Source organism: Dama dama, chromosome 4 (assembly GCF_033118175.1).
Source record: "Dama dama isolate Ldn47 chromosome 4, ASM3311817v1, whole genome shotgun sequence".
In the NCBI taxonomy this organism is placed as follows: domain Eukaryota; kingdom Metazoa; phylum Chordata; class Mammalia; order Artiodactyla; family Cervidae; genus Dama; species Dama dama.
The window spans coordinates 27983047-27996929 of NC_083684.1; the positions used below are offsets into that span (position 1 = coordinate 27983047).

At 39.2% G+C, this 13883-nt stretch overlaps 1 protein-coding gene across 6 annotated transcripts in view; it reads left to right on the plus strand.

Moving 5' to 3' along the window:
- FTO (FTO alpha-ketoglutarate dependent dioxygenase) overlaps positions 1-13883 on the plus strand; it is a 414507-nt gene that overhangs the window by 183237 nt on the left and 217387 nt on the right. For 2 of the 6 annotated variants that reach the window (XR_009692357.1, XR_009692356.1), the window contains exon 8: positions 4042-4133. The exons of 3 other annotated variants lie outside the window; for them this stretch is intronic. Coding sequence is in view for 1 of the 3 variants with exons in the window: in XM_061138527.1 (XP_060994510.1) it covers positions 4042-4133; positions 4382-4556 (267 nt within the window). In the remaining 2 variants the exon portion in view is untranslated. Of the gene's footprint in view, positions 1-4041; positions 4134-4381; positions 4711-13883 lie in introns of those variants that run through there. One more of the 6 variants, XM_061138527.1, reaches the window with a different exon arrangement.

Below are 13883 nucleotides of genomic sequence, written 5' to 3' on the forward strand. Positions count from 1 at the left end.
ATAGAATTAGACTAATCCAAACAGCCTTTCTGAATGCACTCACTTGGCTTCCAGGGAATACGTGACTCAAAATGATGATCCTTTTAGACAAATGCTTCTTCTTTATCATTATGCTTTTCTGCATTTGTTGCGTATGTGTTGTGGAAAGATTTCCCTAATTAATGCACTTTGTCTGTTGTGCCACATAGCATCGATCTCCTTTGGTGAGAAAATAAAGCAAAAAAAACCTCAGGCAATATGTACATTACTTTTCACCTTTTGCTTGTGATTAAAGCACCCTTTGACAGCCCTCGTACTGGGGAAGAGACTTGTGTTGGAATTCCTCTCTGTCTTTGTGTTCTTTTTTTTTCCCGTTTGTGGTTGGAAGGTATAGTCTCAGGTAGGATCTAAAAGAAGAAGGGAAAATGAGCTTTGAAATCACATTTCTTCCATTAATGGTAATTGCTTCACATGTCATAACCAGTCACATATTTTAAAAAGTTTAGTCAGCTATCTCTAAGACTCCCCTAGCCTCCATTGCCCATCCCCTGTTCCAGCAAGCTCCTTTTTTTTTTTTAATCACACTGTTTATTCTTGCTATTTTTTTTCCCTGAGGATAGTTCTTCTCTGGGCATGCTCTTGTGATGTAAATGTTAAACCTTATATTTGAATGACATTCTGATAAAATATCACATTTTCCCTGAATATTACCTCATGGATTTATGAGCCATTAAGCCCAAAAGCACCAGAACCCTTTCTTATAATCCAGGAACTTAGCCTAGTCTTTCCTCTCAATTCTGCTCTTCAGGAAGGTATGATGACACTCTAACACTATTCAAATATTTGTATTTTATTTTTTAAACTAGCCCACCACTCCACATCTGAGATTAGCATGTTACGGGGCTACTCTTCAGGATAAGAGAGTTACCATTTGAAAGAAACTGCACAGGCTTTGCTTTCTGGGTAAAAAAAAAAAAAAAAAAAAAAATGAAAAGCTGAACTCTCCTGTGAGGTGAGGAAGTCTTACTGTAGCCAGAGATTCAGCGGATAGGCCATTTGTCTCATAGGGTCTGGTATCGCGCTCTGCAAAACTGACATTTATTTTACCTATAAAAAATGCTTTAACACTATCAAGTTCACTGAGATATAGAAAAGAATGCTAGGTGTGATGTCCTCTAAATTGATGACATTTATTCCTTGCCTTTTGACCTTAAGAAAAAAAAAAAGAGGTCAATTTGGTATATAATCCAATAGAATATTCTAGAAGAGTTTCCAGAGTAAACATTTTCAGAATACAGATGATTTTTATAGTGGAGAGAAGTCTCGTCCTCCTTCCTTTATGGCTTTTTAATTTTTTTTTCCTAGAGGAGAAGGGTAGATCCTGATCGTTTTCAGTGTTTTGAATTGCATTTCCTGTCTTGACAGTTCCTCGCACTGCATTGCATTTATATGGCAGTTGGCCTTAATAACCTTTATTGACTTTAGTGGGTTGGAGCCAGGGCTGGATTATTTTAATGTATCCGTTTTGAAACAGTGTAAAACACAACATATAATTATGTTAGGTATGCTATCGGCTACATTTAATTCTACCCATTTATGTTAACAATTGGCACGGGAGAGCAGGGAGACATGGAAAATGAGTAGGTGTTTTATTTCAGACTGTTACCCGTGTCTTGTTGTTAAAGTTTTAAGAGAGAAAGGTACTTAAGAATGTGAAAGTTGTCCTTTACAAGTCAGTTGTAATAGTTTAATTTCAAGATGAGTCATGCCTTTTAGCTTGTCATTCTGGCCGGTGTAAATCTTCTGAGAAGGCTCAGAGTGCGGAGCCTGTCCGCTGCTGTCTAGCTGAGCCCTCCTTAGTATAGGTTACCCAGAGGTGGGGAATGATGGAGCCAGGAGCAGTTTGTTTGTTTTTGGAGAGATTAATGAAGCTATCATCACAGTGCTTTAGATTAAATTCTTTGTAACTGAATAGAGGAACAAGGCTGCTTTTTCACATCTTGAAATATATCCTGGGTATACTGCTTTTTGCTATCATATTATAGTTTAGTTAGCTACGTTCATTTTAAACTTCCAGGATTAACAATTTTTAAAGGTGTGAGGAAGAAAATGATATAAATATAAATATTGATCTTTTTTGTCTTATGAATGGTGAAGTCATTAACTTATATATATTTGTGTGTGTGTATATATATTTACATATCTCTTGCCTTTAGTGTTAGTGTATATACTAAATTATATTTGCTAAATTAATAATATTAATTTTATTAATTTAATATATTTGCTAAATTATTGTCTATTTATTATTTATATTATTATTTATTTTAATATATTTGCTAAATTAATAATATTAATGCTGCCTTCTGTTTTTCAGAGTTAGCATTTCTGATAAAGGAGCAAAGCATATTAATTTAGAATCTGGTGTGAAATGTCTAGTGGTTTTAAATGAAAATTTAAATTCTTTTTCCCCTTTTTGGTCCAGTACTGAGTGGCTCAGAAGAAGCAGACTGGAGGCAGGTAGACAGTCTCAAGCACCCAACAATTCAAATTATGTGTGCAGATTCTGAGCTCTGGGAATAGTCTATGTTTAGCTTTAGAAATTTGGAGAAAAGAAAAAAGCCACTTTTTTGGCTATAGTGGCTTAAAATCCTCTGCTCACATTCTTTTTATTACCTTAAATGTCTTCCCTGAAGGTTGGTTCTTTCCATATGCCTCCCTCCCCACCCCTCGCACCCCTACTTCCACACCTCGGTATTGTTATATTAAAAGTAAAATATCTGGGGGAAAAGTGTATGGATAATTTAGCAATGAATTTCGAACAGGTTTGGATTCCTTTGATTGCCTTCTGGGTTTCTCTCAGATTTTTCCAATTTTTTTCCTTTGTTGCTGCAGACTTAATCATGAATTAAGGAAAAAAAAAAGTGTTGTGAATTCTGTCTTTTTGGAAAGAAATTTCCAATTCCAAGAGAATTCAGGCTTAAGCCTTAGAAGCAGAATGTGCATAGAAAGCACAAAGGACTCTGTTTATGATTCTCTTTGAAGTGTTTTTGCAACTGGATAAGGAAAATTTTAGAAACCGTCTGATAGTGTTCAGGGTAAATACTTAAACCCCTTTAGAGAATTTCACACATAGATACTGTGCAGCAGAAAAAAGGGATACTTATGTTTCTTAAAGCTGCTACAGCCTACAGCTTTGTACTTAAAGACAGAGGTGTTGAATGGAATTCTACTGAGGATACATCCAGTGACAATATCTCCAGAAACATCAGAGCAAACCAGTGGGTAGGACTTTCTGTTTTTAACCCTTCCATGAGCTGTGTGAGAGTTGAGCTTTATTGGTACCGAGGACTCGAATGTCCCTGTTACATTCCAGGAATTGTTAAGAGGATTGTTCCAGTACTGCCGCTCTGCACACAATGGGAACAAGACTAAAAATGTTGAAGATGGTGAGACAGTGACAGGAGCTGGGAAATTCCACGTGAAACAGCCTTGCCATCTCTCTTAACTCTGTGTGAGAGAAAAATGGAATAAACAGCCAAGGTTTCTAGTATTTGAGCCTGATTTCATAGGCTTTAGCTAAATTTTGCTAGCATGTGTTAATAAACACACACACTCACACACATACACATTTCACATACATTCTGTATATTTTTTAAGTAAACAAATTCTATTGTTATATACGATTTTCACTATGCTGAAATTCAGATTGATATAAAGGTGTGAAGCGCCTGCTAGTTTCCCCCAGGGAGCTATGGGAGCCTAGGCTGCTAGAATTTATTTTGGATTGCTTTGACTAGCAGACCATCTTAGCATTTCAGATGTAAATTCAGAAACCTTCGTGCCAGATTGGGCTGGTGGGAATTTCCATTTTTCCTAGAAAAGATAGAGAATAAAACAAATTGTATACTTCCTCTGGTTTCTCGGGGGAGGAGGGGTAGGGAGTAGGACATTAAATTCAGCTCTAGTCTGTCATTTATCTTTTTATAAATATCTTTGACATAGTCTAGAAAAGCTCAGTCTGATAGAATAAAATGATTTTTTTTTTTTTTTTTTTAACTACAGACCTACAGTTTTGCAAGGGAAGCAAGATTTCCAAAGGATAAATGTGCAAACTTTTGGGGATATTATCAAGATCGTAGGATCTTATTTCCCAGGTTGGTTACTGAATGGTCCCTAAAACTGTTCTCTTCTGAACAAAACTGTTTTGATGATCAAATGAGAGAGTTTGTAAAGTATAAAAATACTGAACATGTGGAAGGCGTCACCAGGAGTGATGTTAGAAGTGTGAATAAGTGGCCATTCCAGACTCCTTACTTAGAGATCATTTGACTCAGTCTCCTTAGCATCAGCATCGCCCCCATCCCCCACGCCCATTTCCCATTTCCCATTTCCCTTCCTGTAGAACTGGGATCAGTCCTGGAGCTAAAGCGACTCATAATGGTTTGGAGCTCAAGGCTACTCTGGTAACGTTTCTTCTTGACTTTGGGCTAGATATTTTGGGAGCCGGGGCTGGGAATCTTCCCATATTTTGCAAAAATGTCTCTCTGGACAAATGTGCTCCAAGTGTCAAAATCTGACTTACCAGAGAGCTCTGGGAACATATTAAGTTGACTTTTTCCTGCATTAAGGGAAACATAACCATCATCCTGCTCTCTTCTTGTCAACATCTGCAAAAGAATGACCTTTTTTTAAAAAAAACTAAAGAAACCTGAGGTAGACTTTCCAGTGTTCCTGAAAGCATCTCTGGTCATTTTCATTTTTTTTAATGACAATATATTTTTTTAATTGTATTTTGCTTTTGATTGGAGGTCAAGAGTACTCCACAACCTTGTATTGCTTTCTGCCATTCATCAGCATGGATCAGCCACAGGCATACACTTGTCCGCTCCCTCTCAAACCTCCCTCCCACCTCCCTCCCCACCCCACCCCTCTAGGTTGTCTTAGAGCACCAGCTTTGCGTTCCCTGTGTCATACAGCGAAAATTCCCACTGGCTAGCTATATTTTTTAACACCGCCTTTTCCCTAACACGTAAATTAACATCATCTTTTTTGTATCTCCTTGCATGATCTCAGCCCATCTGGAACCACCTGTGACAGTCCTATTTGTAAATTTTTCCTTGATGTGGGGAAAAATCTCAGATAATCTCCAACTTGGTTTTGATTGATGGACAAAATTAGCCTTCGCATAAAAATCTGGAGTCTCCTAGCCATCTGCAAAATTAATTTTCAGTGTGAGACATACCTGCCCTGGTTATAAACACCTGGAACAGGTGGTTGCTTGATAGTATATATATCCCTCTAACTTCAATGTTATTAATTTAAATGAGCAATTATGAAATTGACCAGAATTATGCATCAGATCTTCTTTAACAGATGTTGGGGGATTAAGAGGGCTTGTATTTTATTTAATGTCATAAACTTTTCATGCAGTCACCAGTGAATTATTTTTAACGAATGAAAGTTGTGGAATATGCCAGTACCAGCAATAAATTAGTTTTTTGTTGGTACAGGGGTCTCATATCTTGGGGCACCTGAACAGTAGTTGGGAAGGGTATACGCTCTTCAGCCATATAGTAGTAAGTATCTCAAACTTAACAACTCCAGAACCAAACTCTTGATTCCCATAACTTCCCCAGCCTTCCTTGCACAGGTCAATAATTTGTGCTTCTCACTGCCCAGTCAGAAACCTTGGAATTCTATTGGTTTATCTCTTGATCTATCAATGAATCCCGTTAGCTCTGTTTTCAAAACAGAGTCATGATCTGGCCACTCATCACCACTCTGTCTGTTAACCACCTTGGTGTAAATAACCTCCCTATTTTTACCACTTAGGTTCACCCCTGTCAGAGTGTTCCTTTCAAATGTGTCAAGTCATTTCACTCCCTGGTCCCAATCTCACCATCCCATCCAGAAATCCCGTTTCCCTTCATGTGATAATCTCTAGTTGCATCCATGTTGCAGCAAGTGAAGTAAGTCAGAAAGACAATGCCATATGATATCACTCATATGTGGAATCTCAAATATGACACAGATGAACCTATCTGCAAAACAGAAACAGACTCAGAGAGAACAGATTTGCGGTTGCCAAGGGGAGGGGGTTAGGGGAGGGATGGAGTGGGAGGCTGGGGTTAGCAAATGTAAGCTTTTAGATATAGGATCGATAATAAGGTCCTACTATACAGCACAGGGAACTATTAACATATTCAGTATCCTATGAGAAACTGTAAAGGAAAAGGATATTTAAAAAAAGAAAAGAAATCCAACTTCCTTCTGAGGGGCCTGATGCCCTCTAGGATCTATCTAATCCTGCCCCCACCTTCTCTCCCCAGCATAGTCTTTCTCCCCTCCCCCTCCTCCACTAGCCTTCTTTACAAAAAAAGAAAAACAGAATGAACTTTTTAAAAAAGATTTCTTCATTGGACTATGTTGGGTCTTAGTTGTAGCGCGTGGGATATTTGGTCATGGCACGTAGACCCTAGTTGTGATGCATGGGCTCAGTAGTTGCAGGGTGGACCACTGGCCCACCAGGGAAGTCTCCCTTCTTTACCATCTTTAGAACATGCCCAGTTTCCTCCTGTCTCAGGGCGTTTGCATTTGCTGTTGCCTGTGTCTGGAACATTCCCCCCTCGGTTATTTGCCTGACTCACCCCCTCATTTCCTTTCCATCTCTCTGCTCCTGTCCCTCCTCTGGGAGAGTTTCCTCTGACCTAGCTCTCTGACTGTAGAGACAGTATAGCGCTGTTCTGTTTTCCTCCTCCTGCTCTCCCCTGCCTGCCATGATACCATGTACGTGTTTGTAGTCTGCCTCTACATATAATCCTCATAAGGGCAGGAACTTTGTTTCATTCACTACTATTTCCCCAGCTCTTAAACTGTGCCCCATACTTAGTAAGTTGTTGTTGGTCAGTCGTTTAGTCGTGTCCCACTCTTTGTGACCCCACAGACTGCAGCACGCTAGGCTTCCCTGTCCTTCACCGATTCCTGGAGCTTGCTAATACGCATGTCCATTGAGTCGGTGATGGCATCCATCCATCTCCATCTCCTGTCATCCCCTTCTCCTCCTGCCTTCAATCTTTCCCACCATCAGGGTCATTTCCAAAGAGTCAGCTCTTTGCATCAGGTGGCCAAAGTATTGGAGTTTCAGCTTCAACATCAGTCCTTCCAGTGAATACCCAGGACTGATCTCCTTTAGGATGGACTGGTTGGATCTCCTTGCAGTCCAAGGGGCTCTCAAGAGCCTTCTCCAACACCACAGTTCAAAAGCATCAATTCTTTGGCTCTTAGCTTTCTTTATAGTCCAACTCTCACATCCATACATGACTACTGGAAAAACCATACCTTTGACTAGACGGACCTTTGTTGGCAAAGTAATGTCTCTGCTTTTTAATATGCTATCTAGGTTGGTCATAACTTTTCTTCCAAGGAGCAGGCATCTTTTAATTTCATGGCTTCAGTCATCATCTGCAATGATTTTGGAGCCCAAGGAAATAGTTTGTCACTGTTTCCATTGTTTCCCATCTATTTGCCATGAGGTAATGGGACTGCATGCCTATCTTGGTTTTTTGAATGCTGAGTTTAAGCCAGCTTTTTCAGTCTCCTGTTTCACCTTCATCAAGAGGCTCTTTAGTTCCTCTTCACTTTCTGCCATAAGAGTGGTGTCATCTGCATATCTGAGGTTATTGATATTTCTCCCTGCAGTCTTGATTCCAGCTTGTGCTTCATCCAGCCTGGTAGATATTCAGCACTTAACTTGTTAAAGAAAATTAGGAGTTTGGGATTAATAGATACATACTGAAGTGAAGTGAAGTGTTAGTCCCCTAGTGTCCTATTGGTGAGTCGGACACGACTCTTTGCAACCCTGTGGACTGTGGCCCACCAGGCTCCTCTGTCCATTTCCTGGGCAAGAATACTGGCATGGGTAGCCATTCCTTTCTACCAGGGGATCCTCCTTACCCAGGGATCAAACCCGGTCTTCTGCATTGCAGGTGAACTCTTTACCATCTGAGTCACCATATACACTACTATATATTAAATTGATAGAGAACAAGGATGGACCTACTGTATAGCACAGGAAACTCTATTCAGTATCTTGTAATAATGTATAATGGAAACAAATCTGAATAAGATAATATATGTATATGTATAACTGAATCACTTTGGTGTGCACCAGAAACTAACGCAACATTGTAAATTAACTATACTTCAGTTAAAAAAAGAACTTGAGACTTCCCAGTGGTTCAGTGGTTAGGATTCCAGGCTTCCACTGGAAGCCAGGGTTCAGTCCCCCAAAATAATAATAATAAAGGGAATTAATTCATGTTGGGTCATTGTTCCAGCCCTGCCACTTCCTCACTTTCAGGCTCAATGGCACAGCCTTCAAAGCATTCTTTTCTTTTTTTCCCCCCATTTTTAAAGTCATTATTGAATTTGTTACAATATTGCTTCTGTTTTTTTTTAACAATTATTTTTAATTGGAGTATAGTTGCTTTACAGTGTTTTGTTGCTGTCTGTCATACATCAGCATGAATCAGCCATCGGTATACATGTGTTCCCTCCTTCTTGAACCTCCCTCCCACCTCCGACCCCACTTACCTCTCTAGGTCCTCAAAGCACCAGGTTGAGCTCCCTGTGTTATACAGCTTCCCACTAGCTATCTATTTTACATATGGTCACGATGCATTCTTTTTAACTCTGTACATTTTCCTTAAATGTTCGGTCCTGATCCACTGGAATATTGAGGGGTTAGTTTTATTTTTAAACCAACACAACCCTCCCAGCAGTACCCCCCAAACATCTTGAAAATTAAAAAATAATAACAGTATCAAGAGCACAGATGATGCACCAGAACATTCTGTTTTATGCCTTTGGCATTTGCCCTGTGAAGATGGAGCAATCCCTGGCAAACAACGTATGCGAATATGAAAACTCTTTTAAAAAAAAAAAATGAGAGACATAAGTAGGTTATTAAGTTTCCCTGAGTTGCAGTGCTGCAAAAACTTAAAATCATGTTTTTTTTTTTTTTTTTTGCCTCATTTGTTGGCATCCTTCACATTTTAGATTTTCCTTTTCTTGAAAAACTTAATAAAGTACAATTGTCATAAAAGTAAATGTGTTCCCCAGCAAAGCTTGGACTTTTTATGACTAATTTCCCAAGTCAGCGAGGGAGAGGACCGTGGACTGGACAGGTTTGGGGCACAAAACTAGGGAAGTCTCTGAGGAGTAAACTGACTTCTGCTAGACAAGCCGAACATTGATTAAAATATTTATCATCCTTTGGGTATGCAATAGCTTTTGATGATGGAAGGCATATTAATATTCATCTTTGCTGCTTGTCTGCACTTCAGACGGAGCCCAGGAAAGAATATTTAGTTGACCAGCTTTCTCTCCTCTCCAGGAGTCCTTGAGACCCAGCAGAGATTGGAACCAAGAAACTTGCCTTCTGATGGGATTGAGCTTTTTCTCTGGGGGGTGGGAGTGGGGGTGGGGATGGCCAGGGGTAGTGGTGTGTGTGTGGAGGGGTGGAGATGGGAGGAATACAAACCAGGAGAGACCTTTGCACTGGAAAACTTTAAAGGCTGACTGCTTTCTTACAGGAAGCCATTTGCCAGAACAAAGGGAGAAGTTTGGTCATAATTTTCTAAGCAGCAGAACTGGCGTGGCTGAGTCCATGTAGCTGACGTGGCTCCTTGTGGGGAATCTAAGCCTTACAGAGGATGTTGGGGTGAATACCACTGGGGGCTGAAGATTCCCCTCTCCTTCCCCCTCCTCCCCTGCCTTTACTGAGGAAGATGTTTGCTGCCGATGCCCAGGTCTTCTGAAAACTGGTTCTTCTGGAGTGTACCATCTCATTGTCATCTTAAGAAAGAATAAATATAGATGGTGACCACTTAGGCAGGCATGCATTGCACAAGGTGGCCTGCTGGGGTTCTCAAGGCTTGTCTTTAAAAAAAAATTTTTTTTTAATTGAAGTATAGTTGATTTACACTGTTGCGTTAGCTTCAGGTATATAGCAAAGTGATTCAGTTATATATATATGTATGTACACACAGACACACACACAGATATATATATATATATATTCATATATATATATATATATATATATATATATATATGAATTCCCTGGTGGCTCAGTTGGTAAAGAATCTGCCTACAGTGCTGGAGACCTGGGTTTGATCCCTGGAAAAGGGAATGCCAACCCACTCTAGTATTCTTGCCTGGAGTATTCCAGGGACAGAGGAGCCTAGTGGCTTACTGTCCATGGGGTCGCAAAGAGTCAGACACACATTCATAAATACAAACACACACACACACACACACACACACACACACACACATAATGTATATTCTTTTTTAGATTATTTTCCCTTATAGGTTATTATAAAATATTGAGTATAGTTCCCTGTGCTATAGTAGAGTCCTTGTTGGTTACCTGTGTTATATATAGTAGAGTGTATTTGTTGATCCCAAACTCCCAATTTATCCCTCTCACCCCTCCTTCCCCTTTCATAACTGTAAATTTGTTTTCTATGACTGTGGGTCTATTTCTTCTTTTTAAACTTTTAATTTTAATTTTATGTTAGAGTATAGTTGATTAACAGTGTTGTGATGGTCTCAGGTGTATGTGGATCTGTTTCTGTTTTGTGTGTAAATTCACTTGTATCATTTTTTGTTTTTTTAGATTCTGCATATAAGCAATATATGGTTATTTGTCTTTCTCTGTCTGACTTAACTGCACTTAGTATGGTAATCTCTAGGTCGAGACCTGTCTTTTAATTTTTTTCTTTTTTTCTTTATTGGGAGGAAGAATCTGGCTTATTAGTTTAGTTAATTAAGCAGTGTTGTTTTCTGTCTTGATGGGAATAGCCTTGATTATATTTTTGAAGGCAAGTAAGAGCCCTGAAAGAACCTGACCTTTTTATTGAGTTGTCTTTAAAATAAAAACCTGGCAATTGAATAGGAAATTTTCATAAAAGCAGCAGTGTGTGAGGACACTTAGTTTCTGTCTTTAAATTCTGAAAATTCAGAATCTTTGCCCCTTTCCATTGTAGTTTCTATGACTCCATGCTGAGATAGTCTTGTTAAAGATACCTTAGAAAATTGGACAATAATGATATATTTGAAGACTCGAAAGAGTAGAAGTGTTTTTTTTTCCTTGAACCTAGTCATTTAATTGTTCATTTGCTCCAGTTTAGGTACGTATTGTGAAGTTATTCAAAAAATGAGGACTTGTGTCTCCCACACTGATAAGGCACAAGGCAGTAGGCAATTCCGAGAGAGGGAAAACAAAGGAGACATGTGGATTCTGACAGAGGTTTCTGGGACTACAGAGGAGGATTTTCATAGCTAGATCGTCAGTTCAGTTCAGTTCAGTTCAGTCGCTCAGTTGTGTCTGACTTCTTTGCGACCCCATGAACCGCAGCACGCCAGGCCTCCCTGTCCATCATCAACTCCCGGGGTTCACCCAAACCCATGTCCATTGAGTCGGTGATGCCATCCAACCATCTCATCCTCTGTCATCCCCTTCTCCTCCTGCCTTCAATCTTTCCCAGCATCAGGGTCTTTTCAAATGAGTCAGCCCTTTGTATCAGGTGGCCAAAGAATTGGAGGTTCAGCTTCGACATCAGTCTTTCCAGTGAACACCCAGGACTGATCTCCTTTAGGATGGATTGGTTGGATCTTCTTGCAGTTCAAGGGACTCTCAAGAGTCTTCTCCAGCACCACAGTTCAAAAGCATCAATTCTTCGGTGCTCAGCTTTCTTTATAGTCCAACTCTCACATCCATACATGACTACTGGAAAAACCATAGCCTTGACTAGATGGACCCTTTGTTGACAAAGTAATGTCTCTGCTTTTTTAATATGCTGTCTAGGTTGGTCATAACTTTCCTTCCAAGGAGTAAGCGTCTTTTAATTTCATGGTGGACTCGATTCAAAGATGGCTGAAGCCAGAGACATTGTTGCAGGAAAACACAAGCTCTGCTCACAGATTTGAAGAGACTGAATGGAGCAGACTTTGGGGAAGTCCAGTAATGAAATGAGAAGATTAACAAGGGCCTTCTTTTTCTAATGCATTTCTCTGCAAGGTACAGGACTCTCACCCCTTCATAACTGGCTTTCCTATCAAAGTCATGGGCAGCCAAGTGCCACACATGCACAATGGAAAATAAAATGAAACTACTTTATTATTTTTTTTTGAAACTACTGTATTGTCTTGCATTTGTAAAGATTTTCCTTGGGAAACCAGTCAAGATTGTATTATTTGCACTATTTTCATCCTAAGTACAGCAAACAAACAAACAACACTACATTTTCAAAAGAATTACAAATGAGTTGAAGCATTTTTCCAACCAAGGTCTTTTATTATTATTGTTATTTTTTTGCCTCAAAAATGAGTATTGAACCTGTGGTATAACACTGGGAACTATACTCAATATCTTGTAATAACCTACATTGGAAAAGAATCTGAAAAAATATATATACATATATAGTATGTGTATATATATATAAATATATATATATACATATATGTATATATCTGAGCCACTTTGCTGTGCCCTTGAAACTGACACAACATTGTAAATTAGCTATACTTATGTTTTTAAAAATTGAATACAAGCCTAATAATTTTGGACTTTTCGTCAAAGGTTTTCCCTTATGTGAACCAGTGGTTCACCACCATTCTCTTCTGTGTTTAGGAACCTTAGGTCTCTTTTCTCTTTGCTTTTCTTCTCCTTCCTGCTTTCCTTCCTTCTTCCTCCCTCCCTTCCTATCTCTCTGTCTGATGTTGGAATTGTGATCTGGAGGGAATGACATCTCCACTGCCTCTTACAGAGGCGACAGTCTTGAGGACCTGAGTATTTGCATAGAAATATTTTGAAACATAGCCAAGAGTGTCATTCATGAGTTATTTGATTTGATTCAGGACAGCGGGTATGGTCATCTGTCATTTCCACGGCTGAAAAAGCGTTTTCTTTCCCATGCGTGTCTACCCATTCTTCAGCTAATAGCTCCAGTTAGTGATGGCCCTCCATGCTGTCTTATATTTGCCATTGCGCTTTGGTATGTCAGTCACACCACTTGAAAGACTGAGTCACTGTTCGGAATGTAAATGGTGGCTGTTCCTTCTAGTCTCTCCCACCTTTTATATATAGATTTCTGCTAGACATTCACTTTTTCTCTTTGTGTGATGTTATTATTTTCTAGTGACTAGTTTGATTACTTCTAAGGCATGAGGTGTTAATTCTTGAGTGATTAACAACTCCCTGTGAGTTTGATCTTCAGACTTAAGCTTCTGGAATATTGTCGTTACTTTGATCCCTTCAGTTTATAAAGAACAGTAATATCTGCAAAGTGCAATAAAATAAGGTATCCCTGTACATAAGATTTTCACATATAACATCCTTAGGTAATACCTAAGGAGTAAAATTGTTGGATCAAAGAATATATGTATTTTCAGTTTTAAGAGAGATGGTCAAATTGCCCTCCATAGATAGAGTTTGTCATAGAGTTTCTATGTGTGTGTATGGATGTATATTTATATGTATGTATTCATATGTAGTGGTAAAGAATCCACCTGCCAATGCAGGAGATGTGGGTTTGATCCCTGGGCTCAGAAGATCCTCTGAAGTAGGAAATGACAACCCATTCCAATATTCTTGCCTGGAAAATCCCATGGACAGAGGAGCTTGGCGGGTTACAGTCCATGGGGTCACTAAAGAGTCAGACATGACTTAGCGACTAAACATCAACAACAACAATTCATATGTAGAGTTTATGTGATGCAATGCCTGTTTTCCTCACATCCTTACCAGTGGCAGTATATTAACAGACTTTTTGCAAGTACAATTGGTGAAGAGCAGTTACTGTTTTGCATATGAAGAAACTGAGGCTCAGAGAGGTTAA